General features: G+C 48.5%; 1 protein-coding gene across 1 annotated transcript in view; it reads left to right on the forward strand.

Annotated features, from left to right (window-relative positions):
* NPR2 (natriuretic peptide receptor 2) overlaps positions 1 to 21,799 on the forward strand; it is a 469,654-nt gene that overhangs the window by 332,894 nt on the left and 114,961 nt on the right. Inside the window, exon 15 of the mRNA XM_086960020.1 lies at positions 12,771 to 12,939. Coding sequence (XP_086816146.1) covers positions 12,771 to 12,939 — 169 coding nt within the window. The remainder of the gene's footprint in view (positions 1 to 12,770; positions 12,940 to 21,799) is intronic.

Raw genomic sequence — 21,799 nt, forward strand, 5'->3', positions numbered from 1 at the left:
AGATAGAAACACCTTCTAGATCAGGCCCTCAGCCCAAAAGGTAATGACGCCTTCTAGATCAGGACCTCAGCCCGAAAGGTAAAGACACCTTCTAAATCGAGACCTCAGCCCGAAAGGTAAAGACGCCTTCTAGATCAGGACCTCAGCCCATGAGATAGAAACACCTTCTAGATCAGGCCCTCAGCCCAAAAGGTAATGACGCCTTCTAGATCAGGACCTCAGCCCGAAAGGTAAAGATGCCTTCTAGATCAGGACCTCAGCCCGAAAGGTAAGGATACCTTCTAAATCAGGACCTCAGCCCAAAAGGTAAAGACGCCTTCTAGATCAGGACCTCAGCCCGAAAGGTAAAGATGCCTTCTAGATCAGGACCTCAGCCCGAAAGGTAAGGACACCTTCTAGATCAGGACCTGACCCTGAAAGGTAAAGACGCCTTCTAGGTCAGGACCTGAGCCCGAAAAGTAAAGGCGCCTTCTAGGTCAGGACCTCAGGCTGAAAGGTAAAGACGCCTTCTAGATCAGGACCTGAGCAAGAAAGGTAAAGACGCCTTCCAGGTCAGCACCTCAGCCCGAAAGATAGAGACACCTTCTAAATCAGGACCTCAGCCCGAAAGGTATGTTACCTTCTGTAGCACAGTGGACAGACTGTGCGGAGTGTGTTACCTCCTGTAGCATGGTGCACAGACCGTGCAAAGCATGGTTTATGCTAAACTACAGTGTACAGACTGTGCAGAGCATGTTACCTCCTGTAGCACGGGGTAAATGTTTTTGTGCTGTAGTGTGGTGTATAGACTGTACACAGCTTGTTACCCCCTGTAGCATGGGGTACAGATCGTGCAGAGCATGTTACCTCCTGTAGCACGGGTACAGACTTTGCAGATGTTATATGTTATAGCACATCATACAGACCATTCAGAGCATGTTCCCTCATGTAGCACAGGGTGCAGAACATGCAGAGCGTCTAGCACGGGGTACAGATTGTGCAGAGCGTGTTACCTCCAGTAGCACATACACACAGCGGATCACCCATAATGTGCCATCTACCAGTCAGTCAGTCAAGATTCTTTATTGCGATAACTTAATATCATACAAAGACAATGGCATGAAATCACAAACAACAAATACCATGAGTAAAAACAGTTAAAAACAATTAAAAAACATTTAAAAAAAACATTTAAAAAGAAGCCTTTTGGTTAAAATCATTGTACACCATGTTATATTTCAGTAATAAAATGTTAGTACAAAGTACTAAAGTGCAAGGTGCTAAAGTGCAGAAAAAGGTGCTAATTTTCCATAGGTGGGTCCCCACATAGATATTAAAGTAAGGTAACTACTAGCCCTGAAACACTATAATCTAGGATTCTTGACCAAAAATTGCCAGCAGGCAGACTAGTTGCTAAACGAGTCTGGGCTACAAAAGGAGGTGGGCGCATTTTTAAGTCTGATGTTCCTGCTTCTTATAGCTCTTACCAGGAAACTTGCCACATAAAACATGATCCTGGGAGTTTGCAACATTTGTAAGTAAATAAGAGCAGGTCTGACTAAGATAAATCCTGCATCCTTGAGTATAGGAACAAGAAACAACTTCCGGGCATCGTTATAATGACTGCAGAACATTATAAAATGCATTGTACTCTGCTCCGAGAAGAGATCACAAGAACAGGGCGGGGCCTTTACAGGGGTGCTCCACACAGGAAAAGAACCCAGGTTAAAATGAATCAAATTAAGACGAAAACGGGTTAAAATGAACCTGTGGTAGGGATGAGTCACCACGTTGAGGTAATTGTCAGGACCACTAGGTATAGCCAGCAAAAGACTGGCCCTAACACAAGGTTTCTTTAGCTCAGATTCTTCCCTCTCCAAAAAAAGGAGCTCCTTCATAGCCGCCTTGGTATAAACGACGTCATTGGATGTTATAGAGTCAGTGACCGAGTATAGTTCAGGCCTCCCCAACCTTGAAAAACTGTCCTTAATGTACATCAACCATCCAATCCTATGTACATTGTCTAGAATCAGACAGTCCCTTAATATAGTATGGTTTAGGGGAATTTCAGAATTAAGCCACATCTTAAGCCAGGCGATTAATGGTGCTGTTTTAATCAAATCCGCGATGTAGCCTTCCCCTAATTCCTGATGGATGGTATAGGACGGGGTTGACTGTGGAACACCCAAAACAGATCTAAAAAATTTGTTTTCCGCAGTCTGGATGGGATCAACTCTTTTATAACCCCACAATGAGCCACCATATGAAGCTACTGAGATGCATTTAGCTTTATATATTTTACTAATAGCTGCAATTGGCCTACCCCCCAATTTTTTTGAAAACCCATGGAGGGCAGCGGAAGTTCTGGCCAGCGTGGCTACTCTGCTTTTTACATGGGGACCCCAGCTACCTTTCTCATCAAAGGTGATCCCCAAGTAGGGGAAAGAGGTGACACGAACAAGTTTTTCCTGGCCACAGAAAAAGGTTTTGTGGAACGATTTCCTTGAGGCCCGGCCCATGAGCATAACCTGAGATTTTTTTGCGTTTATTTTCAGGTCTAAAGAACGCATAAAGGATTCAAAAGCGTCCAAAAGCCGTTGAAGCCCCACCCCTGTTCGGGCAAGTAGAACCGCGTCATCCGCGTACAGAAGAACTGGTATACCCTGTTCCCCTGCACGTGGGATGTCGCTTGTAACGCCCCTTAGGGCGGGCTCTAGAGCATTCACATACAGCGTGAACAGTAGTGGTGCCAAAATACATCCCTGTCGGACTCCCCTTTCAGAAGCAAACACATCAGTACACCTTCCGTTAGTGGAAACTCTAATTTTGGCAGAAAGGCCAGAGTGGAGGTCAGACAATAGATTGACTATGGATCTGTCCAGGCCCATGTCAATTAATTTACCCCAGAGCTTAGATCTATTAACCATATCGAATGCAGAGGAGAGGTCCATGAACCCTAGGTACATGGACCCATCCTTTGCCTTGGTATATTTCTCAATCAATAGATGGAGGTTGAGACACTGGTCCAGGGTACTTCTCTTGGGTCTAAACCCATATTGCACATTACTCAGGATATTATTATCAGAGGCCCAATCATTCAATTTCGCTAATAGGACTCTCCCTAGAATCTTGACTGAGGAGTCTATCAATGAAATGGGCCTGTAGCATGAGGGGTCCTGCCTATTACCTTTTTTGAAAACAGGAATAATTGTTGATGTTTTCCATGACTCAGGTATATTGTCACGATTTAAGGCGTTAAAAACCCTGCAAAGCAGTCTTGACCAGAAGTTGGGGAAGCATTTAAAGGCGTCAGCAGGAACACCATCTGGTCCCGGTGCCTTTTTAGTCAAAGTGCGATCGATAGCAACTAAAACTTCCTCAACTTCAAAGTGCAAGAGATCTCCTGGTATAGTAGTAGACACTTCCTGTGCACAATTCTCGGCATGAAGATGGTCTGAGTATATGTCTCTGAAATGTTTAATCCAATCCTCATCTGGGATATTGGTTTCTAGGGGAGAGTTATCCTCGCCTGTAAGAAGGGGTTGGCTAACAATCCTCCAGAACTCACCACTGTTTTTTATTATGGCTGGGTCTGTGAGTTGTGCCCACGCTTCATCTTTAAGCTGTTTCTTTCTGACTGCAATGGCTTTTTTATATAAAGCCCTGCTGGTCCTGATGAGGTCACGATCTTTTGGATCGGTTTTAAGAGCATCAAGCAGCGCAGAGTGTGCTAGGGAGCAACTGTGATCAAACCATCTTTTAAGGGGTTTTATTTTGGGTTTACTGATCACAGAGAGCCTACCGTTTATCCTGCAGCATATACTGCTAAATGCGAGGATTACATCCCCATCGTTAGCTTCATTTGATAGGCACACTCCAACCTCTTCCTCTGCCTCTAACAGAATTTCTTGAATGAAGGGTTCTGGGATTATACTGTCCCATTTCAGTCTACGTCTTTGGTCCTTAACTTTAAGTGGTCCATCTATATATATTGGACCATGGTTACGTCCTAAAAATTCACCCTCTACTAGGTCCAAAGAAACTGGGTTATGGTCGCTAAAGGCGGATACCACAGTTCTATACATTAAAACCTTAGATAGAAAACATGCAGAAATAAAAATATAATCAATGATAGAGCCATTGTCTGCGCCCTTAAAAGTAGGGGCCCTGCCCCCCCCCCCCCCACAACTAGATTCGTATAGGTTCCATCTAGCGAGAAAATTTTCAAGACAATCCCCCTGTTTGTTGTGCGCCAGATGGACCATTGCACTGTTTGGGGGGGAATCTACGTCATCACAAACACACGAAAGTAAACAAGGATGTATATTAAAATCCCCTAAAAAGAAGATTTCAAATGCGTTAACATCTTCACTATAGACTGACAGAAAATCATCCAATCTACCGAGACTATATGACGTGCAATCGGCAGCATTGGAGTTATAAAAATTAATAAACAAAATATTAGGATAATCAGCTCGAGACAATTCAACAATAAGACAATGCTCAGATCCTGAGTCAAGTATCTTGAGGCAACCCTTGATGTCAAGTTTGAAGAGGCTAATCAGGCCCCCCTTCGCTCTTCCTGCTGAGCTAGCCACAGCAGGGATACTGAAGTAACTATAGCCATCAAGAGAAAGACTATTGTTAGTGTCCCAAGTTTCCTGTAAAGCGATAATGTCATACTTGGATATAAGATTTAACCATATTACATTATCTGCTTTTGTCTTAATGCCAGCGATATTCCAGGTAAGAAGGCTAAAAACAGGCACATTATTCCCAGACTGAACAGAATGTTCTGACTGAAGTCAATCATTGTGGTCTAAAAAGGATAGGGGTGCAAAACGATTGGACAATAAGAGGGGTTGAGCAAAAGGATTCTGGAACCCTTGAGGCACCGGTTGATTCACAGTATTGCGAGTATGTTCAAAACCCCATCTGTGGTGTAAATCAGAGTTAGAATCCCAACCAAAGGCTGGTGTTTTAGGGTATGTAACATTCTGTTGTTCACCATAAAAGAATTTTAAGGTTAATGGTACAACAGAGCCCTGCCTACGTTGTGGTGGGAGTAAGTTAATAAGGATATTAGGTAACACACCTGTGTGTGTAAAGCTTACTGCCACACAATCCCCCTTGAATTTTTTGGGGCGATTGCCCAGCCATGAAACCCTCTTAGCGGTTTTGATCTCTTGAGCTAACTGCTGACCACCCCCTGGAGCTAATCTCATATTTGTTGTGAGCCACTGTAGGGCTTTGTTGGACAGGGAGGAAGTTGATTCATCAATACCGGCTTCTAATGGTGGAACATTAGCCAGAACTAGGACAACAGGAGAAGCTTCAACTATAAATTGAAGAGGGTCGGTTTGCTGAGCATGCACAGGGGGTATCTCAACCATTAAAGGACCGTCCCCTCTGTTAATACCAGAACCGCTAGTTAGTTGGTCAGGAAGCTGGGGTGGTGGATTATTTGGGGCAGCAACTGTGTTCTCCCCCTCTTGATAGTCATCCTGCCTACTGTTGTTACCCATGTTTGACACTGTTGTCATGACACTGTCAACACCCTCAGTTAGTTTGCTCATCTGCCCTCCCAATTTTTTTACTTCAGATTGAAGTTTGTCAATCTTAGAGAGCAAAGGCTTAACAATGGATTTAATTTTCATATCTATTAACTCAGCAAATCTGTCGAATAGGTCCTCATCAAAACTGATGATAGGCTTGGCACTTCCCCCTCCAGCTTCTTTAAGAGGCGCTTTTGGGGTGTTTACCCTCTTCCTCCTAGTCCCGGATCTTAGTCCCCCCCGCCTAGGCGGGTTTTTAGTTTTCCCAGAATCCGGGCGGGAAGGTAATTCAGTGATTGAAGTATCTTCATCTGTAGGAGATGCAAGAATTCCCTGGTCCTCGTCACTGTCCGATTTATTTCCAAGGTCCACTATAAGAACCTCAGTTCCAGATCCAGATGTTACATTGCCAATCAAAGGGCCGGATTCCTGTGTAGTAGGACAGTTAAAACAAGTGTCAGGGAAAGTCTGCAAGGACACTGAATCCTCAGGTGAAGGGGTTAAAGAGGGGGACAAGCAGTGTAAGTCAGGTGACTGACTAAGTCCCAAAGATTCTCTCCTTTGTGAGTTAATTTTTTCCACTGTTTGCACCAAATAATTCTTCATGTTATTAGCTTGTGGTACTGAACCCTTTTTCGACATTATGGGAAATGTAGCAAGGTGCCTGGGCTCCTGTGGGTACACAAAGGGCTGAAACAAACAAAACAGTCTTACTTGGTCCGTAGAATGCCTCGTGTGCCTCTAGCAGGGTTTCTGGCCCTGCCCCTGCCTCCTCCTGCCGATGAGGGCCGTAGAGGGCCCGCCCTTTGCCCGGGCTTCGCCCCGGGCGTCCCGCGACGCGGGTCTCCTTCCGCCTTTATGGCCCTTCGCGCCCTCTCTGCGCGTCACTCTACGCGCCGCCGCGAGTCCTGCCGGGAGTTGTGGTCCCGGAGCGGCGACGCGGAGTACTGTGGGCAGGTGACTCTTGGCGGTGGCGGCTTCTCCCTCCGTTCGGCGTCTTAGCGGTAAGTGGTGCTCTTGGATAGCGGTCTACCAGTTTGTCTGCCCAGAGACGGTGACTTCATCAACAAAATCGTCCAATCCTGAGCTATGGGTGGAGTGTTATGTTCACTCACAATAAATACCTAGAACCACAGGTAAGTCAACCTCTTCTTTAAACAGCAGTGTGGTTACCATCCCCAATGGAAGCCATGACTGGTCTGTCTGTGCTCTGATCGCATTACACCCTCTTAGCACCCGTCACAGAATCAAAACTACTGACTCAGAATATACGTCCCAACCAATCCAAACGATTCAGACAAACACAGCAATGACCACTCTATGTGTATTAACTGCATGAGTGCTGCAGCTTTTCCCGCTGTGTGCTGAAAATTAAAAAAAAACACTTTACATGACAAAGCCAGCTCGTCATGCGCGTAGCGCAGGTAACGCCCATGACGAGGTGGCTTTGTCATGAGCACTGAAGGGGTTAAAAATAATAGGTCTGGCCGAATGACAGTTAAAGCAGTCTGTAGCTGAGACCTAGCGACAAAGTATTGATTATACTTTCTCGTAGCTTATGTTGTTTAAAGTTGTAGAGTCGCTGGGGTGCCACCTATGTGCTTCGCGTGTAGGCTTCGTAGAGAAACAAGAGTATATTGTGAGGACTAAAGAATGAGCTGGGTATTAGCAGAAGGTGTGTGAAGAAGACTGGAGAATCCCATTTACTGAACACGTGTAAAAGGTCCATAATGGAAGCTTTGAGCCTGGAGCTGGGGCTCTTATCAACCCCCTACTGAATAAACCATCTGCAGACCCGATGGACCTCAAAAACTACAGACCCATCTCCCTGCTCCCCTTCTCAGCCAAAGCCATTGAGAAAGCCATCAACACCCAAATCTCCAAGTTCACAGAAGCTAACAGCATCCTGAACCTTTCCCAATCTGGATTCAGAAGCAACCACAGCACGAGACTGCTCTTCTCACCACCACAGGCAACATCCACATCCGCCATAACAAAGGCAAAACTGTGGACCTAATCATCCTGGACCTCTTGGCATCTTTTGCCACCGAAAGATCTTCACGTAAATTCCCACAGATATAAGGAAAACAGTCACCCGCGCACTCGTCAGCAGCAGACCAGACTATGTAATCCACGCTACACCAGCACCACGTAAAAAACTCCAAAGAAGCTGCTAAACATCCAAAACGCCTCTGCCAGAGTCATGCTTAACATCCCTCGCTACAGCCACATCACCGAACACCTGAGAGACCTCCACTGGCTCCCGGTCAACAAAAGGATCACCTACACGCTCCTCACACACGCCTACAAAGCCCTCCGCAAGGCCGGACCCGCATACGTCAACCACCGCCTCTCTTTGCAACATCCACCAGACATCTCCGCTCCCCCCTTCAGGCCCTTGCCACCATCTCACACATCCGCAGGACCACCCCTGGAGGAAGATCCTTCGCCTACCTCACTGTAAGAACCGGGAACTCCCTTCTGCTGCATCTCTGGCAATCACCATCTCTTCCTCAATTCAGGAAGGACCTCAAGACCTGGCTCCCCACCCCAACAGCATCTTGAGACCCTTACGGGCGAGTAGTCGGGCTCTACAAAACCCTGATTGATTGTTTGAAATACATTGGAGATCTCTTGGCCATAATGCTCTTTTGTAAATGAATGAAAACCATCGGAGACAACTATTGCACGAGCTAAGCATGATCAGTCCATTATCAGCATCCCCAGTATGTAAAGCACTGGCTAAGTTACTCATTAATGGAGGGCCTGCTGCTGGGGAGTTTTTGTTCCCTACTCCACTGTCGCCAAGGAAGGCTGAACTAAAACAACTGATGCAGCTGTGGTCCCTTGTCAGTGACAAGACACATAGAAGGAAAGAGTTCTTGACATCCTACTGGCTGATCGTCATCCACTGAGGACCCGAGCAAGTACCTGAACACTCTGTCAGACTTTGATACCAGAAGACGCTGTGAGAACTGCAGCTCAGTCAGCTTGTCCAGAAGAATCAAGAGAAATCAATCAATCAATCAATCATTGCATTTGTAAAGCGGACTACTTACCCTTGAGGGTCTCAAGGCGCTGGGGGGAGGGGAATGCTGCTACTGCTCGAAAAGCCAGGTCTTGGAGTCTTCTGAAGGTCAGCAGGTCTTGGTTCTGCCGTAGGTGGATGCGGAGGGTGTTCCAGGTCTTTGCAGTGAGGTGGGAGAACGATCTGCCACCTAAAGTTGCTCTTCAGATTCGGGGGACTGTTGCGAGGTCGCGGAGCGTAGCTGGCGGGTGGGGGTGTAGGCTGAGTCATCTGTTGAGGTACGCTGGTCCGGTGTTGTGGAGTGCCTTGTGTGCATGAATGAGGAGCTTGAAGGTTATCCTCTTGCTGACGGGGAGCCAGTGCAAGTCTCTCAGGTGGGGGTGTGATGTGGCTGCGGCAAGGGATGTCGAGGATCAGGCGTGCAGAGGCGCTCTGGATGCGTTGAAGTCTTTTCAGGAGTTTTGCCGAGGCTCCTTTGTAGAGTGTGTTTCTGTAGTCCAACCTGCTGCTGACGAGGGCCTGGGTGACCGTTCTCGTTTCGGTGGGGATCCACTTGTAGATCTTGCGGAGCATGCAGAGGGTGTTGAAGCAGGAGGAAGAGACGGCGATGACCTGCTTAGTCATGGAGAGGGTGGAGTTGAGGATGACCCCTAGGTTGCTTGCGTGGTCGGTGGGTGTTGGAGCTGTTCCCAGTGCGGTCGGCCACCAGGAGTCGTCCCATGCCGAGGGGGTGGGTCCGAGTATGAGGACATCCTTCTTGTCTGAGTTCAGCTTTAGTCTGCAGTTCCTCATCCATTCGGCGACGGCCTTCAGTCCTTCATGGAGGTTGGTTTTGGCGGTGTGGGGGTCCTTGGTGAAGGAGAGGATCAGTTGGGTGTAATCGGCATAGGATATGATGTTGAGGTTGTGTATTCGGGCGACGTGGGTGAGTGGTGCCATGTAGATGTTGAACAGCGTAGGGCTAAGGGATGAGCCCTGGGGTACGCCGCAGATGATCTCGGTGGCTTCGGAGCGGAAGGGGGGGAGGCGGACGCTCTGTGTTCTGCCGGAAGGAAAGGATTTGTTCCAGTCCAGGACCTTCTCTTGGATCCCGGCGTCGTGGAGGCATGTTCGTAGTGTGCGGTGGCAGACTGTGTCGAAGGCGGTTGGTCCAGGAGGATGAGGGCCGCTGTTTCTTCATTGTCTAGCAGGGTTTTGATGTCATCGGTGGCGGCGATGAGGGCAGTTTCGGTTCTGTGGTTGCTGCGGAACACAGACTGGGATGGGTCTAGGATGTTGTTCTCCTCGAGGTAGCAGGTCAATTGTTTGTTGACGGTCTTCTCCATGACCTTGGCTGGGAACGAGAGCAGTGAGATGGGCCAGAAGTTTTTGAGGTCCTTGGGGTCCGCTTTGGGTTTCTTGAGTAAGTTGTTGATCTCAGCATGCTTCCAACTTTCTGGGAAGGCTGCTGTCTCGAAGGAGATGTTGATGGCTTTCCGGAGATGGGGTGCGATGGAGGTGCTGGCTTTGTTGAAGAAGTGGTGTGGGCAAGGGTCTGACGGGGATCCGGAGTGGATGGTGTTCATGATCTTGATGGTGTCGTCGTCGTTGATGTTGGTCCAGGAGAGCAGGTGGTTGGTGCGGGTGGTGGTCGTGGTGGCGGGTGTCTCCGTGGTGGTCGGGGTGGATGTGGCGTTGAAGCTGTTGTTGATGTCTGCGATCTTGAGGTGTAAGAAGGTGGCAAGCGAGTTGCATAGGTCTTGCGAAGGTGGGATGTCGTTGGTATTGACGCTGGGGTTCGAGAGTTCCTACACGATGTTGAAGAGCTCTTTGCTGTTGTGTGCGTTGTTGTCTAGGCGGTCTTTGAAGGAGGTCCTTTTGGTGGTTCTGATGAGGTGAGGTTGTCTGCGGGTGGCGTTCTTGTGGGCTGCGTAGCTGTCCGGTGTTCGCTCGCGGAACCAGCTCTTCTCTAGCTTTTGGCAGGTTTGCTTGAACACCTGGAGGTCTTCAGTGAACCAGCTGGCTTTCTAGCTGGTGTGGCTTATGGAGGGTTTCTTGAGCAGGGCGAGGGTGTTGGCGCAGTCGTCGATCCACCGTCTGAGGTTGCGTACGGCGGTGTCGGGGTCGGTGGGGTCGGAGTGCGGGCTCTGGGCGAGGGTGGTGGTTAGCTGGTCTTCGGTGACTTTGCTCCAACAGCGGCGGGGCATCTGTTGGGCACGGTGGTGCGTGGTGGGTTTCCGGAAGTTGAAGTGGATGCAGCGATGGTCGGTCCAGTAGAGCTCGGTGGTGTGGCTGAAGGTGACCTGGGAGCTTGCGGAGAAGATGGGGTCAAGCATGTGGCCGGCGGAGTGGGTGGGTGTTGTGACGAGTTGTCTGAGTCTGAGGTTGGCGAGGTTGTCGATCAGGGTGTTGGAGTTGGTCTCGTTGTTGTTCTCGAGGTGGAAGGTCAGGTCCCCCGAGGAGGATGTAGTCTGTGGAGGCGAGGGTGTATTTACTGAAGGAGCGGCGATGGAGTCGCTGAACTGTGGTTGAGGTCCGGGGGGTCTGTAGACGAAGGTTCCTCTGAAGGTGGTGATGGGGTTGATGTGGATATGGAAGTGCAGGTGTTCGGCGGTGCTCAGGGTGTCGTCGGTATGGGTCGAGACTCTGAGAGTGTTCCAGTGGATGATGGCGATTCCTCCTCCTATTCCGTTGGTGCGATCCCTGCGGGTGATCTTGTAGCTGTCCGGGATGGCTATGACGATGTCGGGTGCCGAAGAGGGGTTCATCCAGGTCTCTGTCAGGAAGGACGTCTGGGGAGGTTGAGTCGAGTAGGTCCCAGAGTTCTATGGTGTGTTTGCGGGCGGAGCGGGTGTTGAGAAGGATGCAGCTGAGGTCGATGGGTTCTTTCCTGGTCGATGGGTTGTTGGGCCGGATGCTGGTGAGGCTGCAATTCTGGCAGGAGAAAGGCTCTTGGGTGCGCTTCGGGGCAGCCAGGTAGCAGGTGCGTGCATGTGCGGTGATGAGTGCGTGGAAGGTGCTGGAGTTGTAGCGGAGATGGGCGCTGTGGCGGTCGCAGGGGCCAGGGGTTCTGGCGCTGGGTGCGGTCCAGGCCCAGCGCAGTCAGGCTTGCCTTAGGCGTGCCTTCGGCGCGCCAGCGGCTCCACCGCGCAGCAGTCCCACTTTGAAGGAGAGGAGGGAGGGACAATGAGCTGGGAGGCGGGAGCGGGGCGGTAGGGGAGGGTCAGGGATAGCGGCAAAACAGCAGGAAAAATATGGGGGGAGCAGAGCACGAAGGGGGAAAAATACAGTGGCAGTCACAGAGAGTAAGAGTGAAAAATAGAAGTAAACCGGAACAGAGGCAAAGAAACAGGGAACCGAGCGGTAAGCAGTGCCTCTGCAGCTGCAGGATGCTTACCAAGGACATGCGAATGCACCTGCTGCTTAAACAGTCTCTTTTGTCTCAGCCCATGAAGCCTAAAACTATCAGATGTTCACACACTGCCGAACACTATGCATTTTCCCTGCAGCTAAAAGAGCATCCGTACTTCTTCTGTCACTTGATCTGTAATTGTAATTGCAATTTCATAAGTTGTTTATTTTTATAGACTCTATTTATGTGTATGTGTATATGAACGAATGTCTAATAAACCATATTATTGCACTAATTCAAAATTAGTACACATATATTATACCATCACAGGGTTCAACATGTTTCAACACTAAATTGGCCAGAAGGATTCTGCGGCTTCTTCAGGACCTAAGCACCCAAATAACTGTATACTGTAATGTTCCCTGACAGTGACACTCAGTAAAGTTGGGTCAAGGAGTTGATACAGTGTGATCCAACATAGGGCCTCACCAGCCTTTACACAGGGGAGTTGAGTTTCATATCTGCTTGCAGAATGGTGAGATCAGTTCCTTCACTATGGGATCATTCAAAAGTTCTTTAGAACTGTGCTGTTTTCATACACCAGAGCTTTCATTATTTGCTTCATGTTTATTGATAATACTCCAAAGTTGCATTAAGCAAGTTATGGCTCTGGCGTGTGTAAAATAGCGTAATACTCCCCTTTTACTCAGCCCTCACCATTTTCTTCTCTCCTCTCCAGCCTTGCATTGCCTTCTCTTGATTCCATGCAGTGCCTTATTGTTCATTCTGCACCTCCTACTCTCTGATCTCATGAATTTTTCCAGAGACCTTTGCCAAGTGTCTTCCATGTCTTATGGTGCCCTCTCCTTCTCCTTAGAGATTGTACAGAAGGTGCGGAATGGACAGAAGCCGTACTTTCGCCCGTCTATCGACACTGGGCTCCACAGCGAGGAGCTGGCCATCCTGATGGACCGATGTTGGGCCGAAGACCCGATGGACCGTCCAGAATTCAGCCAGATCAAGATGTACATCCGCAAATTCAACAAGTGAGTAACATGAGCCAGCCGTGGGCATGAGGTTCGCGAATCCTACTGCAGCATACTGCCTTTTCTAAGCAGACAGAGCTTGGAAGCAACTCACCGCCTACCACAGTCGGGCATGGCTTGCTGTACTGCATGGGCCCCAGGCTGGCAGCACCACTCAGCCTGCCATGTGAAGCTGTGCCAAGGTGCTGCCTCTCCTGAAGTTGCCACATCCAGGGAGCACCACACTGTGTACCAAGGCCAGGAGTAGCTTTTTCTTTGCCTTTGTTCAAGCAGCCAGAGGTGGGGAGCACCACAAAGCCTACCAAAAGCAGTCATGACTGAAGTGTTTCTTCAACACAGGTGGTACTATCACAAAGGCAGCCTACTGCAGCTGTAGCCGGAGTCCTGCTTTTCTACAATTCAATAGCCTTCAAGAATGTCGCAGCCTACCATGGGCAGCTCTATTCAAAGCCAAGCCTACTGCAGGCAGCCACAGCCTTCAAGAATCACACAGCCTACCATGGGCAGCTCTATTAAGAGCCATGACTACTGCAGGCAGCCACAGACTGGAACCCCACGGTAGCCTCCCACGGGCAGACAAAGCTGATGTCCGGCCGTACTGCGTTTCACGGGCTGGAAGCGTCACTCAGCCTAAAATTGAGCAGGCATATCTGATGCCCTGCCTTTGTATAAGCATCACACAGCTTTACATGTGCAGCAATATTTCTCAGTAATGCCTTACTGCAGAAGTCACAGGTGAGAAGCAGCGCAACACGTGCAGCAGGCAGCATCAGCTAATTGTTGCTTTAACGCAAATGTCACCTGCTTGCAGCATCACACCCTCAACCATATGCAGCCATACCTGAAGTGCTGCACTTCTCCAAGCAGCTATGGTCTGCAAGCTCCATACAGCCTGCCTCAGGCAGCCATATTTGTAAGTCCTCACACACCACAAGGAGCACATTGACCAAGCAGATCACACAGCTTACGTTGGATAGCTATAGTGTGAGCCCTGCCTTACCTCAAACGGCTGCAAGATCCAGGTGTGACCTGAGCAGCCTCCGGCAAGTGGGCTAGTGTGAGACCTGCTGTACCTATTAGATTAAACATGACACTGTAGGCCATATGTATCAACAAACCCTTTTGCGATTCCTAAGTAGCAATTTTTAGGGAATCACTATTTAGGAATCGCAAAATGGTATGTATGAAGAAATTCGCTTTTTTTGCGATTCCTTAATCTTCCTTATTTGCGAATTCGCATTTTGCGAATTTGCAATTAAGGAATAATTTCCAATGCATTCCTATGGGCCAGGAGGCCCATAGGAATGATTGCGAAATAATTCTCAAATTGCGAATTCGCAATTTGCTAATCGCAATTTGAGAATTATTTCAAGGGTGCAGGGGTGTCTCAAAGACACCCTGCTGCACCCCTGAAATGTACATGAGTGTGCATATGGCGCACATACATGCCCTATGGGCGTGTGTGTGCATCACATGCCACCTTCAAAAATGCCTAATTGTGCATTTTTTAAAGAATTCGCAAGTTACCATCAACTACAAGTTGGTGGTAATTTGCGAATTCTTAACCATAATTCGCAGCCCAAAAATGCTACATACATAGCATTTAAGGAATCGCAAAATTGTGATTCCTTAAATGCTATGGCAAAATAAGGAGTCGCAAATCTTTGCTATTCCTTATTTTGCGAATATTTCATACATACCAAAACATGCAAAAAGGCCTTTTGCGATTCGGAAAAGGCTTGATACATATGGCCTACAGTGTTTTTAATCATGAGTGTGGGCATTTGCCAATCAAGGACAAAGGCTTAAGACTTTGCAACTCATTTTTAACTTTTTCTTGTGTAGAAGAAGCTGCTCCTCCCTTTGTGGAGACCTCGCGAGGGGGGCTATGAGATGTGTGGTTCACACAAAAGAATAGGTTTTAACAAAGATACAACATTCTTCTACACTTTTTGGGGTGTTGGTTCCTTCCATTGCATAGGACAGTTGCTAATGATGATGCACTGAGCAAATAGGTGAGAACCTGCCAATTGCCCCCTGGTGGTCGCGGGGAGAGGTGTGGCGCAGCAGCCAGGGCGACTGACTCCGGAGCGCAGGGCTCACAGTCCAATCCCCAGCAACAGTGGCAGATCAGCTCAGCACCATGTGAATCTGGGCAATAGCTCACTTAATCTCTCCGGTGAAACCCAGCTCCTTGAGACTCTTAGGGGTGAGTAGTTTGCGCTTTACAATACCACATTTAGATTTACGTGAGGCACTCCCTATGTTTTTCTGTTAACGGTGGTTTATAGCTGCGCTCTACATCGCCTTCGGCACCTGACCTGGTTTGTTCATTGTTTTTACCGTACTCACACACAGGGATGTCTCCTTAGATGGATACTAGGGGTAGCACTATCTTAGGCATATTTGAAGCGGACCCTGAAAACCTGTATAAAAGGATTTGATGTGAGTATTATACCAAGAGCTTTGCGTATAAAGCAACTTATAGAGGTGTCTGAGGGTCTTTATGGCATGTGAACACTAGATTCCATCTGCTTTGTGGCCAGCATATGTGACTTTTGGGGTACACCAGGGTTTTTAGGGAGCTGCCTGCATGAAGAGTGGATTCATCTTAGGACCTGTATTGGTGACTTGAGCGGCACAGAGATCAGAGCCGGGAGCATCCAGCAGGGCGGCGCTCAATTGTATAGCTGGGGATGTTAGTTTATTAAAAAAAAGGTCAGTGGTCTAGTCTTTTAGCGCAGAGCCTTTCCTGTTCTGCTGTAGAGTGTTTCAATATGAACATGAGAAGGCCCTTCAGGAAGCTGGAATCTTGGCTTACTGGATGGTGAATGGAGTTCCTTTTATGTGAATAAACAAGGCTCCAGGCTTGAGTCTGCGCCTTTTTTAAGGGGCTTAGAAAACACCATCTCCAGCTCTTGCATTTAGGTGGCCAAGGATGCTGCTGGGAGAAGGAAGGATGGGCAGATGTGCAAGCTCACTCGATCCTGCCTCATCCCTTGCGAAGTGTGACTGGAGGGTGGCAGTGGTTTGTGAGTATGAGTGGATGGCACTTTACACTCTCCACTGGGGCACTGTCTGTAAAGTCTTCTTACTATAATCGAGCATCCAGTAATTCTGCCCATTTTTCCCCACCTTGAGCATGTGCAGGCCATAGCGCCTAAAACAGCAACACACCGCTTGTGAGACCTCATTTCAAGGATTGTGTTGTCGTGTAGTTCCTATAAATCTATATAGGATCTGAGCGCTTAGACATCATAAACTGTGGGACTGGAGTCCAGACTGGTTCCAGACACCCTCACCGGGTATGTTCGCCTGTATACCTAGCTACCTCACTGTGCCTCTAGAAAACCCTCTTACCAAGGAGAGAACAGTTTCTGGCAACTATCGAACATGACAACCCTGACCCCTCATGGATCATGGAAACAGTACAGTACTTGTCACTCAGTCACTCGTGCTCACTTTATCTACAGAGAATAAACGGAGGGGACGTTTTCAATAAGCATTTATTAAACCAGCGTCATTCTAATATAAAATATTTGTGCTGCAACAATCAGAGGACAGAAACAGGTATAAACGATTATAAGCACCAAGGGCCCGATTCACAGAACTAACTTCGAAATCCTCAACATACTACCATTTTGGTATTCACAGAAGGCACTTACTCATTTTGGTATTCACAGAAGGTATTTACTCATTTTGGTATTCACAGAAGGTACTTACTCATTTTGGTATTCACAGAATGCACTTACTCATTTTGATATTCACACAATGTACTAACTTATACTTACTCATACTAACTTTAAGTCCACACTCCGGAGGTGGAGATTCTGGCCCGATGGTGGAGATTCCGGCCCGGTGGCGGAGATTTTGGAATCCCCGCCACCGTCCGGAATCTCTACCACCGGTCGGAATCTCCACCTCCGGGCCTGAATCTCCGCCATCGGGCCGGGATCTCCACCTCTGGGCAGCAATCTCCACCTCCGAGCCGGAATCTCCACCACCGGGCCGGAATCTCCGGCCCGACTGCGGACATAAAGTTAAAATGAGTAAGTGCCTTCTGTGAATACCAAAATGAGTAAGTGCATTCTGTGAATACCAAAACGAGTAAGTGCCTTCTGTGAATACCAAAATGGTAGTAGGTTTAGGATTTTGTTGTAAGCTAGTTCTGTGAATCAAGCCCCAAGGGAGTAAATGGATGGTATATTTCTACCATAGTGCTAAAACAATAGATATATGCAGGTATATAGATACATGAAAGTAATAATATGTACTCCTACGATGCTAACCCTAACTAGATGTACCGAAATCTACGTAGCATGCATGTAGGTGTAGAGCCAAGAATCCGCCTAGGAAAAAAACAACCCCATTACCTGATGTGAGAGAACGTAGGACCTCGTCTTGGTCTCGAGATGGACACCCCGCCCATGCAATGATATGGTGTTTGTTCACCCAAAAGGCACCCTCAGGGGTTCTACCTTGCTGTGTCATGTCGGCCGAGGATGATGATAGTGATGTGCCTTATACATAGTTATTATGCAGAAGATGGCAATCCAGCTGTGATTCTGAGAATCCTCATGCATAATAAATGAGGCTATTTTTCGGGGAAAATCACACAACATTTATGCAGCACCTAACTAGGTAAAAGGTCAGTACCAAAATTTTTTATATAGTACGATGGAAGGGAAAATGTAGGTGAAAGATTAGATGACTACCCAGGCCTATTTTGGGGTACATTACGAATCATAAGACTGTCAGCTGCTTGAGGCCTCCCTCTGGCTTGAAGACTCACTCTGGCCAGTAATATTTTTCCAGGTTCCGCAGATCACACGATAACCTGTGTATCCACAATTGGAGGACGCATCCGAAATGTTATTGCCAGATCTTCAGGTCTCACCTGGTGATATGTATCCTGTTCTAGCAGTCACATCTGCTGCATACTGTCAGGCACAGAGTCCACACCTGGAATATTATATCCAGTTCTGCAGGTCACACCTGGCGTGTTATGTCCATCTCTGCAGGTCACACCTGGAGCATGATGTCCATCTCTACAGGTCACACCTAGAGTATGATGTCCAACTCTACAGGTCACATCTGGAGTATTATGTCCATCTCTACAGGTCACACCTGGAGTATTATGTCCATCTCTACAGGTCACACCTAGAGTATGATGTCCAACTCTACAGGTCACATCTGGAGTATTATGTCCATCTCTACAGGTCACACCTGGAGTGTGATGTCCATCTCTACAGCTCACACCTAGAGTATCTTGGGGGACCTTAATTTGCATTTCGAGAATCAGAATATCCCTACGGTGTGCTGTATTCTAGCTGATTTGGAGGCTCTTCAACTCCATCAAATAGTGCGGCATCCCACACATGTAGGCGGCCATACGTTAGATCCGTTCTTTACGAACTTGACAGAGGCCACTGTTACGGCCGTAACGCCGCTCGGCTGGACGGACCACTCTTTAGTGGCCATTGATGTCCCCGTGCCTGGATTTTCTCCTTCTGCTCCCGCAAGGTTGGTCTCCACACGGCATTGGAGTAAATTGAGACTTGAGGACCTACATAGAGCCCTCGCAGCGGCGCCGTTGGGACCTCTAGAGGATGTAGATGCAGGCTACGATCGGTTCTGCTCTTGGATCACTAAGGCACTTGACTCCCTGATTCCCATCTCGACCAGGAAAATTAGTTCCCGGGAGTCAAGCCCTTGGTATGATAGTGCATTACGTGCACTCAAGGGCAGTTGTAGGCGAGCAGAGAGGGAATGGCGGAAGGTGTACGACAGCGGGAAGAAGGTCATCTACCTCGCTGCCGTTAAAACTTACCATCGTGCTATATGCCGGGCCCGGGCAGCTTTCTACGCTGCGGAGTTCGGCAATAGCCCTAATCCATCAAAAACCATCTTCAAAGTGGTAAAGGACCTTGTGGCAAAGCGGGCCTCGGCAACAACAACGAGCTCCACGGCGCATTGTGAGGCCCTTGCCCTGTTCTTTTTAGAAAAAGTTCAGAACATCTACTTAACATTCCCTGATACTAGGCCACCGGCAAGTACTCTATGTAACATCTCTGGAGATTCTCTGCTGCATGTGTTGCCCCCGTTGACATCTGAGGGATTTGACATCTTGGCTCAGCAGGTGAAATCCGGGTCGCCCGCCGATCCACTCAAGCCAGCCCTTTTTAGAGACCAGCTGTTTATGGGTCGTACTTCAGTACTCTCCCTGATTAACATCTCGCTGGCCTCGGGTACGGTTCCAGCAAGTTGGAAGCGGGCTGTGGTTTCTCCTATTTTAAAGAAACCCTCCTTGGACCCGGAAAAGCCGGAAAGCTATCGGCCTATTTCCCTGCTCCCCTGGCCGACCAAAGTCGTGGAGGCCCATGTGAACAAGGTTCTTTCCGACCACCTTACTCGAGCTAACATCCTTGACCCCACCCAGAACGGGTTCCGAGCTGGACACAGCACGGAGACCGCCCTTCTCACCATGGCTGAACATCTTCGCACAGTGATGGATGCAGGACAGACGGCGGCGCTTGTTTTATTAGATCTAAGCGCCGCCTTTGATACTGTCTCTCATCCTATCCTGTTGCATCGCCTGGAGGAGATAGGAGTGGGGGGATCCGCCCTCCAGTGGTTCCGGTCCTTCCTTGATGGTCGCTTCTTCAGCGTTGCGGTGCCACCGTTCCAGTCCAAGTTCCATCCTCTGAAACAGGGAGTGCCGCAGGGATCCTCGCTGAGCCCCACGTTGTTTAATCTATATGTGAGACCGCTGGCTGAGGTTGTCAGGCAGTGGGGTATGACCATGGTGTCATATGCCGATGACACCCAGCTAGCGGTTACGATCAGCGGGGATGCGGACCAGGATGCCCCCAGGTTTCAGAGTGGACTCAGGGCGGTGGCAAGCTGGATGAAGGCCAACTGTCTCCAGCTCAACGCGAAGAAAACCGAGATCATGATCGTCGGTAGAAGGGCGGATCTCTGGGGGGATAGGTGGTGGCCTTCGGAGCTTGGGTCGGCCCCTCTTCCGGTGACGGAATTGAAAAACTTGGGAGTGTGGATGGATCCCACTCTCAGTTTTGTGGGGCACACGAAGAAAACGGCTGCCTGCTGCTTTGGAATCCTCCGGGCTCTGCGTCCAGTCCTGAAGTTCTTCGACCCCCGCACCCGGCAGCTGGTAATACAGGCGACTGTTATATCGCGCCTGGATTATGCCAGCTCTCTCCTGGTGGGCGCTAACCTGGCCGAAGTCACCCGCCTTCAGCGCGTGCAGAACGCCGCTGCCAGAGCAATTGTTGGTCTTCCCAGATCCTGCCCTGTTTCCAGTACTTTGAAAGCGTTGCACTGTTTGCCAGTCAGGGCCAGAATTCAATTCAAGGTACTGTGTTTAGCCTTCAAGATTCTAAATGGTACGGCTCCTCAAATACTTATGGACCTCCTGTCCTTGTATGCCCCACTCGGCATCTGAGATCTCTGGGCCAAGCTCTCCCTATCACTCCCAGATACAAGCTGTGCCGCGTTGGTGGTCGTTCCTTCCGGGTCAAAGCAGCCGAACTGTGGAACTCCCTTCCGGTGGAGATTCGGTTGGTGGAGGATCTTTTTTCTTTTCGTAAGGCTATTAAAACTTTCTTATTTTAACCTGGTTCCTTCTTTTTAGCTGTTGTGTTTCTTGTGGCTGCTGCGTGTTACCTTGCCATGCGCCAGGACGCCCCTTAGCTGGGTCAGCTGTGCGCAGTACAAATCCACGTAACATAACATAACATAACATGATGTCCAACTCTACAGGTCACATCTGGAATATAGAGTATGATGTCCAACTCTACAGGTCACATCTGGAGTATTATGTCCATCTCTGCAGGTCACACCTAGAGTATGATGTCCAACTCTACAGGTCACACCTAGAGTATGATGTCCAACTCTACAGGTCACATCTGGAGTATTATGTCCATCTTTACAGGTCACACCTGGAGTGTGATGTCCATCTCTACAGGTCACACCTAGAGTATGATGTCCAACTCTACAGGTCACATCTGGAGTATTATGTCCATCTCTACAGGTCACACCTAGAGTATGATGTCCAACTCTACAGGTCACATCTGGAGTATTATGTCCATCTCTGCAGGTCACACCTAGAGTATGATATCCAACTCTACAGGTCACTTCTGGAGTATGATGTCCATCTCTGCAGGTCACACCTAAAGTATGATGTCCAACTCTACAGGTCACATCTGGAGTATTATATCCATCTCTACAGGTCACACCTAGAGTATGATGTCCAACTCTACAGGTCACATCTGGAGTATTATGTCCATCTCTGCAGGTCACACCTAGAGTATGATATCCAACTCTACAGGTCACTTCTGGAGTATGATGTCCATCTCTGCAGGTCACACCTGGAGTATGATGTCCATCTCTACAGGTCACACCTAGAGTATGATGTCCAACTCTACAGGTCACATCTGGAGTATTATGTCCATCTCTGCAGGTCACACCTAGAGTATGATGTCCAACTCTACAGGTCACTTCTGGAGTATGATGTCCATCTCTGCAGGTCACACCTGGAGTATTATGTCCATCTCTGCAGGTCACACCTAGAGTATGATGTCCATCTCTACAGGTCACACCTGGAGTATGATGTCCAACTCTACAGGTCACATCTGGAGTATTATGTCCATCTCTACAGGTCACACCTAGAGTATGATGTCCAACTCTACAGGTCACTCCTGGAGTATGATGTCTATCTCTGCAGGTCACTCCTGGAGTATGATGTCCAACTCTATAGGTCACATCTGGAGTATTATTTACACCTTTGCAGGTAACATCTGGAGTATTATGTCCAGATCCGCAGGTCACACCTGGAGTA

This window comes from Lissotriton vulgaris, chromosome 3_1 (genome assembly GCF_964263255.1).
Source record: "Lissotriton vulgaris chromosome 3_1, aLisVul1.2, whole genome shotgun sequence".
NCBI classification, from domain to species: Eukaryota; Metazoa; Chordata; class Amphibia; order Caudata; family Salamandridae; genus Lissotriton; species Lissotriton vulgaris.